We start from the raw sequence: 18,992 nt of genomic DNA, 5'->3' as shown, positions 1-18,992 counted from the left end.
CACTCCTTGTAACGCTTCCCATCACACTTGGACTCAAGCCCCGACTCCTTAGCCAGGCTGAGGGAGCCTCCCCTGATGAGGCTTCTGCTTTCTCCTCCTTGTCACCACCTCCTCCTCCACCACCGTGGCACTCTGCTCCAGCCGACCCTGCCAATCTTCTTCCTCTTCCAGGTTCTTTCCAGTCTTCGGTGTGACCTTGAGATGTTTTCTCTGCCTGGGTTGCGCTCCTCATCCCTGCTCCATTGGCTTCTTGTCATTGAGATTTCACTGCAACGGCCGCTGCCTCAAATATTCCTTCCCTGGTGACCCCAGCTACACACACAGTCCCTCCTATCACATTGGCTTGCATCTCCACGTAGCAGTTAGCACCGTCTGCTTTTGCATGTTGGTTTGTTAGAGCTCCCCTGCCTTGGGCAGGGCTGTATCCACCCCTGCTTAGAACAATACCTGGCACGTAATTAGTTATCAATAAACTATGATGGAAGTAGAAGCAATAGTTGTAGCTTGTATAAAGGAGCCTGAAAGTTATTCTATGGGATTTGCGTTGAATACCCACGTTATCTCCCTTTTATGGGGGGGAACTGTTGTTGTTGTTCGGTTGTGTCCACCTCTTTGCAACCCCATTGACTGCAGCACGCCAAGTTTCCCTGTCCTTCACTATCTCCTGGAGTTTGCTCAATCTCATGTCCATTGAGTCGATGATGCCATCCAACCATCTCATCCTCTGTTGGCTCCTTCTCCTCTTGCCCTCAATCTTTCCAAGCATCCAGGTCTTTTCCAATGAGTCAGCTCTTCACAGGCCAAAGGATTGAGGCCCCAGAAATTTATGTAACTTGTCAACAGATTCTGTAGCTAGAAAGTGGCAGAGCTGGGATTTGAACCTAAGGAATCTGATTCCCAAATCTTAATCACTTTTCATCACTCCACAAGACTGCGTGGTAAAGAAAGAAATGAATGTGGAATATGGATGATGCATTCACACCTGTTCTTCCTGAGTGAGTGATAGCAGGGTAGTCTTTGCAGGACTGGGATTTTGTTTAATTTGGCTTCGAATTTTGTGACTCTCTCTCATTTTGTGAATGATTCCCTAATGTCTGGGTTATTAAGAAAGAGCACCCAAAATCTCTGTTGCTCATAATCATTCAATACTTTATGAATGCATTCGGCTACTACCTTCTTTTCTTCTGCTTTCCCCTATAGCATCCCATTTTCCTCATTTTTAACTGATTTCCTTTCCTAAGCCAACTCAATTTAAGAATTGAGATGGAGCAAAAGCAAACAATAAGAGACATCACTTTGCCGACACAGGTCCATATAGTCAAAGCTATGGTTTTTTCAGTGGTCATGTGTGGATGTGAGAGTTGGACCATAAAGAAGACAGCACCAAAGAATTGATGCTTTTGAATTATGGTGCTGGAGAAGATTCTTGAGAGTCCCTTGGACTGCAGGGAGATCAAATCAGTCAATCCTGGAAGAAATTAACCCTGAATACTCATTGGAAGGACTGATGCTGAAGCTGGGTCTCCAATACTTGGACCTCTCGATGCAAAGAACCGACTCATTGGAAAAGACCCTGATGCTGGGAAAGATTAAGGGCAGGAGGAGAAGGGGACGAGGATGAGATGGTTGGATGGCATCATCGACTCAATGGACATGAGTCTGAGCAAACTCTGGGAGATAGTGAAGGACAGGAAAGGTTTGCGTGCTGCAGTCCTTGGAGTTGCAGAGTCAGACATGACTTAGCGACTGAACAACAACAGAAGCAAACAGGTATATACAGAAAGTGTGTCCCTGGGCAAATTACTGAGTCTTTCTGATTCTCAGGGTTCTCAGTATAGTGCTAGTAATCATCCCTGCCTCATTGTTTTTTGGTAGAGTGGGCCTGGAGTAAAGTCCACGAAAGCCCAAGGCACACAGGAAGTGTTTCCGGTTATTTTCTTATCTGTCTTCACTTATGGTGAGCATGATGGAATCTCGTGCTGGTACCCGGCCCAGTGGAGGCGATGGAAGGCACTGCGTGGTTTGCTGTGTCTTCTCAAGTCACTCCTATCCGCTGGTGGGCTCGGTTACAGAGGCCCACAGCAAATGACAGGCTGTCATCTTGTCCAGTTTTGGGTGACTGTGTCCACTGGAGTAAATTGGTTTTTGAACAGCAGAGATATGGGGTCTAGTAAGTAGAAAAGACTTCACGACTCTGCAGTGTGCTTGTGTATAAAGTCGAGCTTGACAAATAGAAAGCATTTACTGGGGAGAAAATGAGTCAGGTTCCCAGGAACTTTTTGTTACTGTGGCAACAGAGTATTTAGCCAGTCCTGCTTTGGCCAGTGTATACTATAATAGCGAGGAATGTCAACTGTTATGTCTCGATTGCTTATTAGCTCATAAAATGCCCTAGTTTACATACTAATTGTTGCTGGAGAAAAGAACCCTATTTTAAAATAATCCAGTCACTCATTTCTTGGTACTAAGCCACTTTGGAGCTTTAGCAAAAAACAATAATTAGAGTAATGAAATCTCGTAACGTTACTGGTGCTGGGCAACTTCTCATTTATCCTGACAACTACACTATAAGGTCCTCATCCTGTTCTACAGATAGGGTAGTTAGGTAATGCCCAAGTTCTGGGAAGCCGGTGAAACCAGGATGTGGCTCTGGGTCTGATTCCTAATTCTTTCTCCTTTACCATTAATCTAGGCTTATTCATTTCTTTAAACCAGAAGAGGCGAAAATACAAGAGTATTGACCTTTCTCTAGTACAGGATTCTTCCACCTCAAAACAATTGACATTTGGGGGCCAGATAGTCATTTACTGGAGTTTCCCAGATGGCACTAGTGGTAAAAAATCCACCTGCCAATACAGGAGACCCAAGAGATGTGGGTTCAATCCCTGGGTTAGGAAGATCCCCTGGAATAGGAAGTGGTACCCACTCCAATATTCTTGCCTGGAAAATTCCATGGGCAGAGGAGCCTGGTGGGCTAATAAGTCCATGGGGTCGCGAAGTCGGACACAACTGAGTGAGCACACAATCATTTATTTGTTGGGGTTGGGGGAGCTGTCCTGTGCATTTTATTAGTAGGATATTTAGCAGCATCCCTGGTCTGCCCACTAGATAGATACCTGTGGTCTCATCCCAGCCACCTCCCCAGTATTGCCACATGTTGCCCGGGGGGCCAAGTGGAAGAACCAGGGAGAATTTAGCCAACATTGTGTCTTCCTGGAAAGCAGCAGCCCTTCCATCTCTGAGGCCACCACCCTCCCAGATTTCAGGAGTTCCTGGGAAGTTTTGTTTCTGTGTTTAGTGTACTCAGAGAGCTGTGGCACTCATTGCCAAGATCTAATTTTAGAACATTTTCATCACCCTCCAAAGAAACCTTCTGTTATTGATTTCTGATTCATTCCAGTGTGACTGGACAGCGCACGTGGTCTGATTTCATTCCTCTCTGAGGTCTGTTCCATGGCCCCAGGGGTTTCCTGGGGGACATTTTGTGCGCCCCTGAGGAACAGCGTGTTCTGTGTGGTCGGCGGGAGAATTCTGTGGAGGGGCGTGAGGTCTGGTTGGCTTTCAGTGTCGTTTGTTCCTCCTGTTTTCTCCCCGATCCGCAGCCTCATTATTCTTTCCATCACTGAAAATGGAGTGTTGAAGTCTCTACCTCGTATTATTTAAATGTCTGTTTCTCCTTTCAGTTCTGTTCATTTTACTTCGTGTATTTTCTGGCTCCGTTTTTTGGTGCATATGTCTTCCTGATTTCTTTGTCTTTAAGAATACTCTTTATCTTAAATCCTATTTATTTGTCTGAGATGAGTAGTCACTCCAGCTGTCTTGATTTGGGGTATATTAAAAAAAAAAAAAAAAAGCCTGCTGGGTTAATCTAATGTGCAGTCAGGATTGGGTGTCCTTGCTCTTGGAAGATAAATAAGAAGCTGAAGATTGATGTTCTGTCTTTAAAGTCAGCCCAGGGCTACCAGGAGATAATATCCATGGGATTATGTGATTCCTATGACTGGCATCATAGAATCCTCTGGATGCCTCAGTGAAAACCTTTCCTGGAGCAAAATTTGGGGTGGGTTAAGTACTGTTATTTTGGAAACAGTTGCTTTCAGGTTACCTCATGACAGACAGAGAATGTTCTCTTGCTCAACCTTTCAGAGGAGCCAGAGGCCACCTCCCTGTCTGTGCCCCGTTGTTTTTGTTTGTTTGTTTTTAATTTTTGACCATGGCACTTGGTTTGTAGGATCTTAGTTTCCCCACCAGGGACTGAGCCCATTCCTCCTGCGTTGGAAGCCCAGAGTCTTAACCACTGGACCACCAGGGAAGGCCCCAGTATGTGCCCTGTTGTGCCCTGTTGACACCGCCCAACAAAGGATTACACCTGCTGTGCCTGAGTGAAAGCCCTGTTGTCTGTGGGTGTCACACCACATTTAACTCTCACATCATAGACCTTTCTATGGGGCTCTTTGTAGGCATTATTGCAACAATTAAGGAGACAAGACTCTGAGTTCCAGGATTGCTCTGTGGATGTGGATGTGTTGCTGTTGTTCAGTTGCTAAGTCGTGCCCGACTCTTTGCAACCCCATGGACTGCAGCACGCCAGGCTTCCCTGTCCATCACCAGCTCCTGGAGTTTGCTCATGTTCATGTCCGTTGAGTCGGTGATCCCATCTAACCATCTCATCCTCTGTCTCCCCTTTCTCCTCCTGCCCTCAATCTTTCTCAGTATCAGGGTCTTTTCCAATGAGTCGGCTCTTCACATCAGGTGACCAAAGTATTGGAGCTTCAGCTTCAGCATTAGACCTTCCAGCAAATATTCAGGGTTGATTTCCTTTAGGATGGACTGGTTTGACCTCCTTATAGTGTATGTATGGGGAGGAGCAAGTCAGAGGGACTGTCAGACACTGACTTCTGGAAAGCTAATGAGTGATAAGCTTTCTCTTCACAAATCTGGGGGTAAAGACTATGCACAGCAATGAGGGGCTTTTAAAAAGGGAAACTTCACAGTTTGTCAGGGGTCCTGAGGGCAGGCGAGGATGAAGGCTCTCAAAAGCAAAACCTGCTTTTGGCAAAGATGACTGTCACTGCCCAGCAAGATGGAAGGTGATGGAGAATGGACTCTTCTTTATTCATTTTTATTCAAACAGTTTTTAATCAAAACTGTCTTTGATTCTCACATCCCCCCCCCTTTTTTTTTGAAGTCTTCTTTTTAAGGTGAAAACTATTCTATCTGTATCCATTCCCACATCTGTTCTTAATCTCAGGGACTCTGATCATTGTCAGGAAGTTGTTCCTCTAAGCATTGAAAAGCCTCTGGAGGCTAAGTTATCTGACCCACATTTAGTTAGCATCATTTTTTAGCTGTTTTTTTCCTTTCAGGGTTTGTCTCTAGAAGAATCAGTTGGGGATATCTTGGTTTCCTGCTTATAGTCTCTGGAATTTGCATTCCAGCACCTTTCCGCACCAACATGTTTATACACATATGTACGTGCATTATTAGCAGCCAAAATAAGTAACCTGATAGAACCTTTAGGTTATAAACTAATGTCCTGATCCCAAACATGCTAACTTCTTTTTTGCCTCTTTACTGTCATGTTAAATAATAAGATTATTCAAAGGGCAGTGGCTGGCAATTAGAATTCCCTCATCAGTTAGTGCTTTTTTCCCCCTAAAAGCTCAAAGAACATTATAGACTTGGCTCTCTTCTGTTCCTCCAGGGCCTTTTGGGAGTGGGCAGGATATGTCCTTGACTTACAGAGCCTCGTAATATTCTTGTGAGTCCATAAAAATTTTCTTTATAAAAAGCAAATCTGACCTTTCACTTTTTTTCATAGAAATGTCCACTGGCTCCCAGGATAGGCATCCAAACTCCTGCTTGTGTCTCTCTCAGCCTTCCCTTCTGCCGTATTCTATCTTCTGGATACCCTGGCTTCTCCCAAATCTCGCTATAAACCACAGCCTGTCTCGGTTCACATCATTTATTTCGCCGAGTGCCTTCCCCTCTTCTTTTTCACCCACACACTTCTCCTGATTGTTCATGTTGTTGTTGTTCAGTTGCTAAGCCGTGTCCGACTATTTACAACCCCATGGACTGCAGCACTCCAGGCTCCTCTGTCCTCCACTGTCTCCCAGAGCTTGCAGATTTGTGTCTATTGAGTCCATGATGCTATCTAACCATCTCATACCCACATGTGATTCTTCATACCCAAATAAAATAGTGCTGCGTTGTACCATGCCCCCTGGTCCCCTAGGCTGCATGGGTTGTGTTCCTATTCTAAGTTTGTCTTACACTCTGGCCATCCCCCACATATTTTTTTTCTTAAAGTGTAGTTGATGCATAATGTTTCAGGTGTGCAGCAAAGTGGTTCAGTTATTCATTCATATGCATTATATTCTTTTTCAGATTCTTTTTCCTTTTCCCTTATCAGATTCCTGCTACATATCTCATTAGGTTATTACAAGATATTGAATATGGTTCCCTGTGCTGTATTCCCTTGTTTATTTTCTACATAGTAGTATGTATCCATTACCCATGTATTGATTGAGAATGCACTGCTGGGCAGAAGTGTTTGAAACTAGTAGTAATAATTATAGTAATAGCAATCGCTAATGCTGTGTGGTAATACTCTACAATACAGTCTAACACTAAGTGCTACATGCTGCTGTATTTTATGGTGTAATATCAAATAATAATAGCTAATATGTAATATAAATGATAGTAGCTAGTAGAATATGAACAATCATAGCTAATAGCATGTTCCAGACAAAGTTCTAAGTAATTATTGTCTTGTCTCATTTAATACCCTTAGCAGCCCAGCAAGGGAGGTACTGTTCATATCTCTGTTTCCTGATAAGGAAATGGAGGCAAAGAGAGGTGAAATATTTTCAGTACATCACATAGCAGTCCCACAGCACTTGATTCAGTATTTGAACCCAGGCAGGCTGACATGCAACCCTGCATTAACTGTGTATTAGGGTGTTGAAAGGTAAATGCCTATACAGCTTATATAGTTCTTATCTCGTTGCCGTTATCTGTTTTCTGTCCTTTTCTCCCTCTTTCTAGGTTAGTGTTCTTAGGGAGGGACTTCTGCTAGCTAGAAGAAGTTATGTTTGATTCTCTTTGAGACCTTCACATCCCATGTGTGCCTCAGAGAGACTTTAAGAATTAATGTTAGTGGAACCAATAACCAAAGAGTAAGACCTTAGTTGGGCTTCCCTGGTGGCTCCGTGGTAAAGAATCTGCCTGCCAATGCAGGAGACTCGGGAAACACAAGTTTGATCTCTGGGTCGGGAAGATCCCCTGGAGGAGGAAATGACAACCCACTTCGGTATTCTCGCCTGGAGAATCCCATACAGAGAGGAGCCTGGCTGGCTACAATCCATAGGGTCACAAAGAGTTGGACATGACTGAGCACGCCTGCGCATATGCACCAGGACTTAGATGGCGTAGTTATTACCATCCATGGCATCCGTTTGACTTTTCTAAGACCGTCCGTATATGTGAAGAAGAGCAGTTTGTAGAACCAGGAATAGATTCCTACTAGATATTGCATTAGACTGTATTCTCTACACACAGAATCTCACACTGAAACCTGTGCTGTCTTAATGCCCCCTTTACTGGTGGGGTTCTGAGACTGGTGGACATTAAGTAACTTATCCATGGTCTCAGCTGTCACATCTCAGAATTGGGATAGAAACTCAGACGTTCTCTACCCTAAGCCCTTCTGACCTCTTTTGTTGTTGTCCAGTCGTTCAGTCGTGTCTGACTCTTTGCAGTCCCATGGACTGCAGAACGCCGGGCTTCCCTGTCTGTCACCAACTCTCGGAGCTTGCTCAAACTCATGTCCATTGAATTGGTGATGCCATCCAACCATCTCATCCTCTGTTGTCCCCTTCTCCTCCTGCCTTCAATCTTTCCCAGAATCGGGGTCTTTTCCAATGAGTTGGCTCTTTGCATTAGGTGGCCAAAATATTAGAGCTTTAGTTTCAGCATCAGTCCTTCAATGTATATTCAGGGCTGATTTCCTTTAGGATTGACTGGTTTGATCTCCTTGCAGTCCAAGGGACTCTCAAGAGTCTTCTCCAACACCACAATTCAAAAGCATCAATTCTTTGGCACTCAACCTTCTTTATGGTCCAACTCTCACATCTGTACATAACTATTGGAAAAACCATAGTTCTGACTATATGGACCTTTATCAGCAAAGTAATATCTCTGCTTTTTAATACACTGGCTAGGTTTGTCATAGTTTTTCTTTCAAGGAGCAAGCATCTTTTAATTTCATGGTTGCAGTCACTATCTGCAGTGATTTTGAAGCCCAAGAGAATACAGTCTGTCACTGTTTCCATTGTTTCCCCATCTATTTGCCATGAAGTCATGGCACTGGATGCCATGACCTTTGTTTTTTGAATGTTGAGTTTTAAGCCAGCTTTTTCACTTACCTCTTTCACTTTCATCAAGAGGCTCTTTAGTACCTCTTTGCTTCCTGCCATAAGGGTGGTGTCATCTGCATATCTGAGGCTATTGATATTTCTCCCTGTAATCTTGATTCCAGCCTGTGCTTCATCCAGCCCAGCATCTCTCATGATGTACTCTGCATGTAAGTTAAGTAAACAGGGTGACAATATACAGCCTTGACGTACTTTTTTCCCACTTTGGAACCAGTCTGTTGTTCCATGTCCAGTTCTAACTGTTGCTTCTTGACCTGCATACAGGTTTCTCCGGAGACAGGAAAGGTGGTCTGCTATTCCCACCTCTTGAAGAATTTTCCACAATTTGTTGTCATCTACACAGTCAAAGGTTTTAGTGTAGTCAGTGAAGCAGAAGCAGATGTTCTTCTGGAATTCTCTTGCTTTTTCTATGATTCAGCGGCCGTTGGCAATTTGACCTCTGGTTCCTCTGCCTTTTCTAAATCCAGCTTGAATATCTGGGAGTTCTCAGTTCATGTACTCTTGAAGCCTAGCTTGGAGAATTTTGAGCATTATTTTGGTAGCATGTGAAATGAGAGCAATTGTGCGGTAGTTTGAACATTCTTTGGCATTACCCTTCTTTGGGATTGGAATGAAAACTGACCTTTTCCAGTCCAGTGGCCACTGCTGAATTTTCCAAATTTGCTGGCATATTGAGTGCAGCCCTTTCACAGCATCATCTTTTAGGATTTGAAATAGCTCAGCCGGAATTCCATCACCTCCACTAGCTTTGTTTGTAGTGATGCTTCATAAGGCCCACTTGACTTCACATTCCAGGATGTCTGGCTCTAGGTGATTGATCACACCATTGTGGTTACCTGGGTCATTAAGATCATTTTATATAGTTCTATGTATTCTTCTCTTTTTAATATCTTCTGCTTCTGTTAGGTCTATACCATTTCTGTCCTTTATTGTGCCCATCTTTGCATGAAATGTTCCCTTGGTATTTCTAATTTTCTTGAAGAGATCGCTAGTATTTCCCATTCTATTGTTTTCCCTTATTTCTTTGCATTGTTCACTGAGGAAGGCTTACCTTTCTCTCCTTGCTATTCTTTGGAACTCTGCATTCAGATGGGTATATCTTTCCTTTTCTCTTTTGCCTTTTGCTTCTCTTCTTTTCTCAGCTATTTGTAAGGCCTCCTCAGACAACCTTTTTGCATTTCTTTTTCTTGGGAATGGTTTTGATCACTGCCTGCTGTACAGTGTTATGAACCTCTGTCCATAGTTCTTCAGGCACTCTTGTCTATCAGATCTAATTCCTTGAATCTATTTGTCACTTCCACTGTATAATCATAAGGGATTTGATTTAGGTCATACCTGGATATCCCCAAGGTTATATACCTCCTATTCTTATTATAAAAGAGGAAATGTTTATCTCTATACTACCATGTGTAAAATAGATAGACATTGGGAAATAGCTATATAGCACAGGTGCTCTGTGATGACCTAGAGGGCTGGGAAGGGGGAGAGGAAGACTCAGTAGAGAGGGGATATATGTATACATATAGCTCATTCACTTTGTTGTACAGCAGAAACTAACACAGCATTGTAAAGCAGTTACACTCCAATAAAAGAGAGACGTTTAGAAAGAATTTTCTATTTGAATTTCTTGCAAAGCTGTTTCCGCTACCTGCCCTCTTTCTATACTCGTGGTCCAGTTAGCGTGTGGTCCTTTGCTCTCTCTGCTCCCCAATGTGTATCTCTGAAACAGCCAAGATGGCCTTTTAAGAAATAACACATTGCGATATCTGATCAATAAAACAGTGGAGTCCACCCGAGTAGTCATGTGGAGCTGAACTGCTGGAACAAGCAAAGGGCATTTTGCTCAGGCAGTAATGAATCTGCAGAGGCTTGGATTCCCAGGCCTGGGTTTGGCTCACTGGGCTCTTTGTCACGTGCATTTGGACTACAGTAAAAGGCCTGTTTCTCTCCTTCCCAGACTTCTTAGAGAATCCAACAATATATTGCTTTTTAAAAGTCTGTTATTTTTATGAGGCTGTTTTTGCTTTCTCACCCCCAGCCACGAAGTCATTTTTGACTCTTAAAAGGAACCATAGTTTGACTTTTTACAGAATGGACCAGGGGACTGAATATAGCAACAACTGCAGATCCATTACTTTCTTTAAAGTTTTTAGCTAGTGATGGACACATGTGGGTATTTACTTTGGGGGCTATGGAGTGTGTGTAATGACTCAAACTTTGTGACTTTTATAATTTGATTTCTTTCCTAATTTATACTTTACTGTAGGATTTATAATTCCCACACCTTTCATGTGAGTGGAATGGCAGCTATCTCATAGCACATTCCTTATGAGAATTAGGGTTTAAATTTTTTTTTAATTAAAGAAAGAGTACTAGGTACTTTTACTGACGTGAGAAGCAAGTTCATTTTGACCCCCTTTCACTTTACACTGTTCTTGGGCTTCCCAGGTGCCTCAGTGGTAAAAAATCTGCAGGCCAGTGAAGAAGACGTGGGTTCGATCCCTGGGTCAGGAGAATCCCCTGGAGAAGGGAATGGCAACCCACTCCAGTATTCTTGCCTGGGGAATCCCATGGACAGAGGAGCCTGGCGGCTAAAGTTCATGGGGTCACAAGAGTCGGACATGACTTAGGGAGTAATTAACAACACTGTTCCTGCCCCCTAGCCTTTGCATATGGGGTTCCCTCCATTTGGAACAGCCTTCTCTCCACCCCCCAACACTGAAGGCTCATCCATGGCATAGCTATCACCTGTGTATCCTCATTCTCTGAGGAATGACAGAGTTTGTGAATTACTATTAGTGGAATGCATAACTAAGGCCTTAACTGCCTGAGCATCACGTCCGTTTGCACCTGGGCTGTGTGTCTCAGCTGAGGCTGACTGTCCTTTGAGAAGGCTTTTCCGACATCAGCTTCTTCCCCAGTTTGAGATTAGGTGTCCTCTAGCTCCCCCATCAGAGCACTGACGGCACTGCATGCAGAGGCTCATTGACCAGTCTGCTAATCCCCCCATCAGTTAGAGAGCGCTGTGGAATCTCCACACAACTGACTCAGGGCCTGACAGATAGTAGGATGCTCAGAAATATTTTGTTCTTTGCCAAGAGAGAGCAGTAAAAAAAAATGTTGGCCCCTGGAACTCTGTTTTGTATTATGCACAGGGAAAATGTAAATCCTTAAAAATGGATAGACCTGATTAAGAGTTTAAGAATTCTAAATGAGCTTGGTTTTGTGTGTGTGTGTGTGTGAAAACAACTGCTGTTTGAATATGAGCTCACAGCTTTTTAAAAAAGAATGTTTTATTTACTTGGCTGCACCGGGTCCTGCTGCGGCACACAGGATCTTCAGCTGCATCATGCAAACTCTGAGTTGCCGCACGTGGGATCCAGTTCCCTGACCCGTGAAGCTCTGTGACTCTTTACTGGGCCCCAGATGTTACCCACAGGAAGATGGGAGTCTTTGCTCTAAGAGGGTCACAGCCTGATGACACCAGGGCGGGCATCTCTTGGTTCCCTTCTCTCGTTCTGACACGATCTCCAAATACTGGTCCGCTGGCTGTGGCCTTCCTGCATTTTGGATGCTAATGCAGCTTTTCCTTTAGGGCGATGGTGAGTAGAGGTTATTGCAGATTTGTTTATGTCCTTTCTGTTTTTAAAAAAAAGTTGACAATTTTGTTGTTCCTTCATCCACTTTCACCTAGTTTAAAAAAAAAAAAAAGTTCTATTTTACTGATCCGTGAAGTCCAGAGCTGTTGATAGTCAGGCTCTAAAAGGAAAGGGAGGGCTCAGATCGGGAAATAACCCAGCCCCTTGGGGAGCCCCCAGCTCTGTCTTGCTGCTGGTGAAAGCTGCTGCTTTGGAAAGTTCACGGCGCAGGCCTGTGAAGCGGGGTGGATTCAAGTGTTCAGTGGGATGGAGTCGCCGGGCCAGCCTCTGTCAGGCGGTTTTAGGCAGAGATAGTATTCTGCTTCCGCCAGGGTCTGCTGAGTGTCTTGCTGAAATCTTCCCTTCATGGAAATGGGGGTGAGCTGGGGACAACCAGATTTTGTCCAGGACTCCCCTGAGCCCCCCGGGGGGCCGTGCAAGCAGGGAGCTGTTGTCAGCCTCGGGCTTCTCTCTGAGCCTCTGCCAGACGCTCGGCGGGCTGCTGGTGATCCGCGCTGTGGTTGCCTGAGCAGGCGTCTGCCGGCGCAGATGTAAATCATAACAGGACTTGCTCCCTGACAGAGAAGGTAGCTGAGCATCAGTAACAAGGCAAGGAAGCTCAGTAGTGATTCCTGAAGATGGTCCAGGGCCAGGGCCAAAGAGCTGGTTAATTGAATGGTACCTAATTCACGTACAGTTGTTTTCATTCTCTTTGTCTAGTCCTTTGGAGCTGGCCTGAGCCTTAAAAGTATCTAAGGAGGCAGGAGAACAGATGTCAGTTCAGTTCAGTTGCTCATTCGTATCTGACTCTCTGTGATCCCATGGACTACAGCATGCTAGGTCCCAGTCCATCACCAACACCTGGAGCTTGCTCAAACTCATGTCCATCAAGTCGGTGATGCCATCCAGCCATCTCATCCCCTGTTGCCCCTTTCTCCTCCTGCCTTCAGTCTTTCCCAGCATCATGGTGTTTTCCAGTGAGTCAGTTCTTTGCATCAGAGGGCCAGAGTATTGGAGTTTCGGCTTCAGCATCAGTCCTTTCAGTGAATATTCAGGGTTGATTTCCTTTAGGATTGACTGGTTTGATCTCCTTGCTGTCCAACAGACTCTCAAAGAGTCTTCTTCAACACCACAGTTCAAAAGCACCAATTCTCCAGCACTCAGCTTTCTTTATGGTCTGACTCTCACATTCATACATGAATCAATAATTAAAGTTTGAGCCTTGACTCTGTTGATCAGCAGTGTCAGACATCTTTATTTCTGGACCTCAGTTTTCTTATCTGTAAAATGGGTTTTGTGAGAAGTAAATGGCACGGTAGCTGTAAAGCATAGAGCACAGTGCTCAGCCCAAACTAAGCATTCGCCCAGTGCTAGCTGTGATTACCCAGCCCAGTCTCTCCTTTTCTAGGGTCATTAGTATATTCAGTGAGTATTGATTAGGTGCCTGTGATAGCCACTGTACATTCATACTCCTGAAGAGTGGTGAATGAGGGCCTTCCCTGGTGGTCCAGGGTCTAAGAGTCCAAGCTCCCAGTGTAGGGGGCTCAGGTTTGATCCCTGGTTAGGGAACTGGATCCCACATGCTGCAACTAAAAGTTCACACGCTGCAACTAAAGATCTCACGTGCTGCAACGAAGATTGAAGATCTCCTGTGCTGCAACTAAGACCCAGCACAGCCAAATAAATAATAAGCAAAATAAATATTTTAAAAAATAATAAACAAGAAAAACAATAGAGAAATTCAATTTTTTAAAAAGTGATGAGTTAAAGTGTCCAAGTGTGTGTGTGTGTATGTGCATCAAACAGCTCAGCACAAAGCCAGTGACGTTCCTCCTGAGCAGGAAAAGAAAGCAGAGTAAGGGCTAACATGCCTGAGGCTGGGGATCGAGGTTTCCACTGTAGAAAATGGTTAAGGAGGCTTTAGTAAAGTGGAGTGAGGCTTGCTGGCCCTTAAGAGAAAGGCATTCCAAGCAGAGGGTGCCGCAGGCTGCACAGGACCTCAGACGCGTGCTGGGAGGCCAGCATCCATGGAGCACGAACGTTGGGCATCAGATCGGAGGGCTTCCTTGGAGCTGCCTGATGCTGTGATGGGAGCTGTAGGCATTCCTAAAGTGTTGGGAGGACACTGACGTTTTGAATAGGGGAGTGACGTGTCCAGTTTGTAGAGAGACTCTGAGGTGAGATGTCAAAGCCCATGGGCAGCCTTTCTTCCCTGACTGCTGAGAAGGCGATGGGAGCAAGGCTGCCTGAGCCTCTGATTTGAGCGCCTGTTGCTGGGCCTCAGCTCTGACAGTTATTGCTGTGGTGTCTGCTTACTGGTCACTTTCTATTTCCCACATCTCTTCTGTGTTTTCTGGAATTCTTCTCCCTCCTTGATACATTTATTCAGTAGTTATGGGTTCAACAGATCTTCGGGTTACAGTCCAATACTATCGTTGTTAGTTTTGTTGCTCGAGTTGTTCTAACTTTGGCCATTGGGAGCTCCTGCAGGTTCACTCCTGTGACCTTTTGACATGTCTCCATTGTATTTTGAACACTTATTTACTTTCTGTCCAGGTTTATCTTGTCTCCCCCCACCAGCCCCAAAATGAACCACTTCTTCAAAGAGCCCTGGTTCTCTTTATCGGATAATGGGTATTTAGAAACCAAGATCTAGGTGCTGGCTTTGCTTATGGCTATAGAGGGTGTACTACTTCTAGTCTTTCTTAGCAGATGGAGCTAGGAAATATATGTACGTACACTAACACACGCATGTATCTTTCTACCCGTCTACCTTTACAAACCTTGAGTTCATAGTGATGCCTTCAGTTCCAGTCCAAAGCTTCAGGGTTTGTTTCAGTCTTCTCACTTTCTTTATTTGTAATTTCCTCCTCTGACAGTAAGAAACCTTGGTCTTGTTATCTGTAATATACTTACCTATTTGTTCAACGCTGGTACACACAAAAGGCCGTTGCAGAATTGCTGATTCATACCCCTGTGAGAAACAAATGTAACTAGAGTATTTGTAAACAGTTCTTTTTTTCTTTAGCCTTATAGAATCCAGGCAAAATAATGTTTGCTTAAGCTAGTTCTTTTCTTCCCTTACCTCCTTCAGTCTGTTGCTTATTCGTCTGTAATATAGTTTTGTTCATTTGTTGCTATTTATATTTCATTTTGACTCCTCCTCCCCCGGCACACATATCAATTTCAATTGTTTACTTTTTGAGCAGGTAAAATATTATCATGGTTCTAAGAGTCAGAGCTATATAAATAGACCCAGAGGAGTACCGCCTTCTCATTCTGGCTACCTCATTCCATTTCCATTTCCCCATCCTTTCCAAACCTTTACCACCCACCCGCTGTAGGGATCCAGTCTCTTTAGTCTCTGGTTCATCCTTCCTATACTTCTTTTGCACAGATAAGCCAATACTTGAATGTTTTCTTAGATGCCCTTCTTCTGCTATACGGAGTGGATAAAGTGCTATAGATACTATTTTGCACTTTGCTTTCTTCACTTAACAGTATATCCTGGAGATCACTTCATATCAATTCGTAGATATGAACTCCTTAAACTTCGATTATCAGAAAAAGAAATTTAACAACCCAAGGATTAATTTTAAAATCCCGTAAGCCTAGTGATGATGCTGATGCTGATAATAAATAGCATAAGCTCTACCATTAAACGAGCACCTACTCTATGGCATGCTCTGGGCTAAGCATTTTATATAGATTATTGCACTGAGTCCTTCCTAGAGCCCAGTGAGATTTACATACTGATGAGGAAACTGAGCTCAGTAATTTTTAGAAGCTTGCCCAGGTTATGAAGAATAGAACCACAATTTGAACCCAGGACACTCTCCTAAGTTCGTGCTTTGTGAAGAGCACACTCTCACCATTCTAAAGTATTTTCAGGCTAAAACAAAGCCATGTGGGTTTTTAAAACCTACACATATCTCAGGCCTTAAAACCCTGTTGATCGTGTATCAGCTGCTGCCAAAATTGGCCTATTACTGATGGCAGGAACATGAAGGTAATTTACTGCTTGTTCATTCCAAAGAAATGGCCCTTCCTTCCTGAGGACCATAGGTCCTGCCTCTAGACAGGAGGCAAGAGGGATGCTAGGTGGGGCCCGCTCCCCCGGATGCAGCAATACATCCCATCTCACCTTATAATCGCAAGCCACAGCAGCCAGCCCCATGAATGGGAAAGCGCATTGCCCCACAGGGCTGTTTGGTTAGCAGGACACTCCATCAAGCCTGAGTTACAGCAGTTTCTGTTAAAACTGTTTGTACAGCAGGAGTGGAAGAAGGATTTCTTTGGGCAGGAGTCTGGCTTCTGTTGTGAGAAGTGACAGCCTCTGGCAGAGGGGCAGTACAGCGGAGTTGGTTGAGAGCGTGGCTTCTGGGTTCTGAGCGCCAGGGGCCTCATACCAGCATCAGATTTTCAAGCCTTGTAACTCTGGGCAAGTCACTTCACCTCTTCAGAGCATTTCTGTGACATGATATGACCTGTGTTAGGGGTTTCCATGACCACGTTCAGTTTCTATGATTTGCTAGAAGGAATCAGAGAACTCAGCACACAGTCATACTCACGGCTATGATTTATCATGGCAGAAGGAGACAAAGCGAAGCCAACAGAGGGAACAGATGAAGAAGTGAAGTCAGAGGACACCAAGCACAGGCTCTCAGAGACCCTTCCCAAGGCAGTCACACAGGAGGCACTGAACCCCTCCAGCAACAAGTGTAACATGGTATATGACATGTTTTTTCCCCAGGAAGCTCATTAGAGACTCAGTGCCCAGGGTTTTTACTGGGGTCTGGTCATGCAGGCCCCCTCTGCCAACATGTATCAAAATCCCAGACTCCCAGAAGAAAGCCAGGGGTTCAGCATAAATGCACTGTTTGCGTGAATGGTTTGCATGAACAGTGAGCCACCCTCAGGAGAAAATGATGCGAACCTTCCCGAAATGCAAGTTCCCAGATGCCAGCCGAGCGAGGGCCGATTTTGCAAGCAAACCTTTCTCAGGGTGGCAGCCTCGGGCCTCTTAGGTTAATAACTCTTTTCTGCTCACCAGCCTATAGGGTGGTTGCTGGGTGGATTAAATGAGATGATGTAAAGCACAGGGCACACTGGCTGGTTAGTAAACACTCAGCAAGTGTAGACGATTACTTTGAGAGTTCAGGGTATGAATTTTGAGTGGTTCTTTAGCACCTTAGAGCAAGCTCCGTCCATCATCCGTCTACTCACCTGTTCATTCCTTTGTTCGGCACATTTTGATTGCGCCTCACTGGCTCAGGGGCTGTGTCTGGGCTTCTTGGGACTTTGGTAGCAGTGGACCTCCCCCTTCCTGGAGGATGATGCATGGGGGTTTCCATTCTGGCTGGGTTTTGGAAGTGCGTGCTGGTGGTAAGAAACTCGGGATTTCAAGGTAGATGTGAACGGACCCTGTTGCACCCTCCAAGTTGGCGGCTTGGGTGTGCGGTGCTCGGAAAACTTACCCTCCTGACGTCTCTTGTTTATCTTGTTTGTCCTCCTGCAGCCAAGGCTAAGTCGAAATGCGGCCCGACCTTCTTCCCATGCGCCAGCGGCGTCCACTGCATCATCGGCCGCTTCCGGTGTAACGGGTTTGAGGACTGTCCAGACGGCAGCGACGAAGAGAACTGCAGTAAGTGCTGGGGACCCTCCATCCTGGCCGCTCTCATCTTTGGGCTTCTTACCCACAGCCTAGGGCCTTTTCTGTTGTCACCTGGAATCAACTCGTTACCACTTCTTCCTTGTGTGTATGTACAGAGGCCCGGCTACCATTTATCAGGGTCTCTGCTACGTGCACTGGGCCAGGAGCATAGCTTGTGTTCAGTTCTGACGATTGCTCTGAGAACGCAGGCATGTAATCTCCATCCACAGATAAGAATGTAAAGCACAGAGGGGTCAGTGGACTCATCCAGACTCACAGAGCGAATCAGGAACAGAGCCAGTTCCAGGCCCATTCAGATCCTCATCTGACTGACTCTCCCACTCATCACCCCATGTTTACGTGCTTGCTTTCCGTCTCACTTAGAATTCTTAAAAAAAAAAAAAAGATGTGTATATATTAATAATATACGTACTATAAGAATCTCTTCTCTCTTTAGTTGTTAAGTCGTGTCCGACTTGTGTGACCCCATGGCCTGTAGCCCACCAGGCTCCTCTGTCTGTGGGATTCTCCAGGCAAGAATCCTGGAGTGGGTTGCCATTTCCTTCTCCACTGTAAGAATATGCTCTTGCAAGTTGCCATATGATCCAGCAGTCCCGCTCCTGGGCATATATCTGGAGAATATTCTAATTTGAAAAGATACATGCACCTCAGTGTTCATAGCAGCGTTATTTATAGTGGCCACAACGTGGAAGCAGTTACGTGTCCATCCACAGATGAATGGATAAAGAAGACATGGTATCTTATCCTACACAATGGGATATTATGCTGCAAGAGAAAAGAATGAGATAATGTCATCTATAGCAAATATGGGTGGACTCATAGTACCATATGAGTGATATCATGTGAAAGATTATTATACTAAGTGAAATCAGTCAGAAAGACAAGGCCAGATACCATACAGTTTCAGTTATACGTGGCATCTAAAATATGACACAAATGAATTTGTTTACAAAACAGACTCACAGACAGAAAATAGACATGGTTATTAAAGGGGAAAGAGGGTGGGGGAGGGGTAAATTAGGAGTTTGGGATTAGCAGATACAAACTACTCTCTATAAAATAGATAAATAACAAGAGCTTACTGTATAGCAAAGGGAACTATATTCAGTATTTTATAATAAACCGTAATGGAAAAGAATATGAAAAAGAACCTATGTGTGTGTATATATATATGTATGAATCACTTTGCTGTCTGTACACCAGAAACTAATACAACATTGTAAATCAACTATACCTCAATTT

The 18,992-nt window shown here is 44.5% G+C and overlaps 1 protein-coding gene across 3 annotated transcripts in view; it reads left to right on the top strand.

The window, feature by feature from the left end:
- Positions 1-18,992, top strand: part of LDLRAD3 (low density lipoprotein receptor class A domain containing 3) — a 269,530-nt gene that overhangs the window by 106,572 nt on the left and 143,966 nt on the right. For all 3 annotated transcript variants that reach the window (XM_018059235.1, XM_018059234.1, XM_018059236.1), the window contains exon 3: positions 17,595-17,720. In XM_018059235.1, coding sequence (XP_017914724.1) covers positions 17,595-17,720 — 126 coding nt within the window. The remainder of the gene's footprint in view (positions 1-17,594; positions 17,721-18,992) is intronic.

Source organism: Capra hircus, chromosome 15 (assembly GCF_001704415.2).
Source record: "Capra hircus breed San Clemente chromosome 15, ASM170441v1, whole genome shotgun sequence".
Taxonomy (NCBI): domain Eukaryota; kingdom Metazoa; phylum Chordata; class Mammalia; order Artiodactyla; family Bovidae; genus Capra; species Capra hircus.
This window is presented reverse-complemented; position numbering and strand designations above follow the sequence as displayed.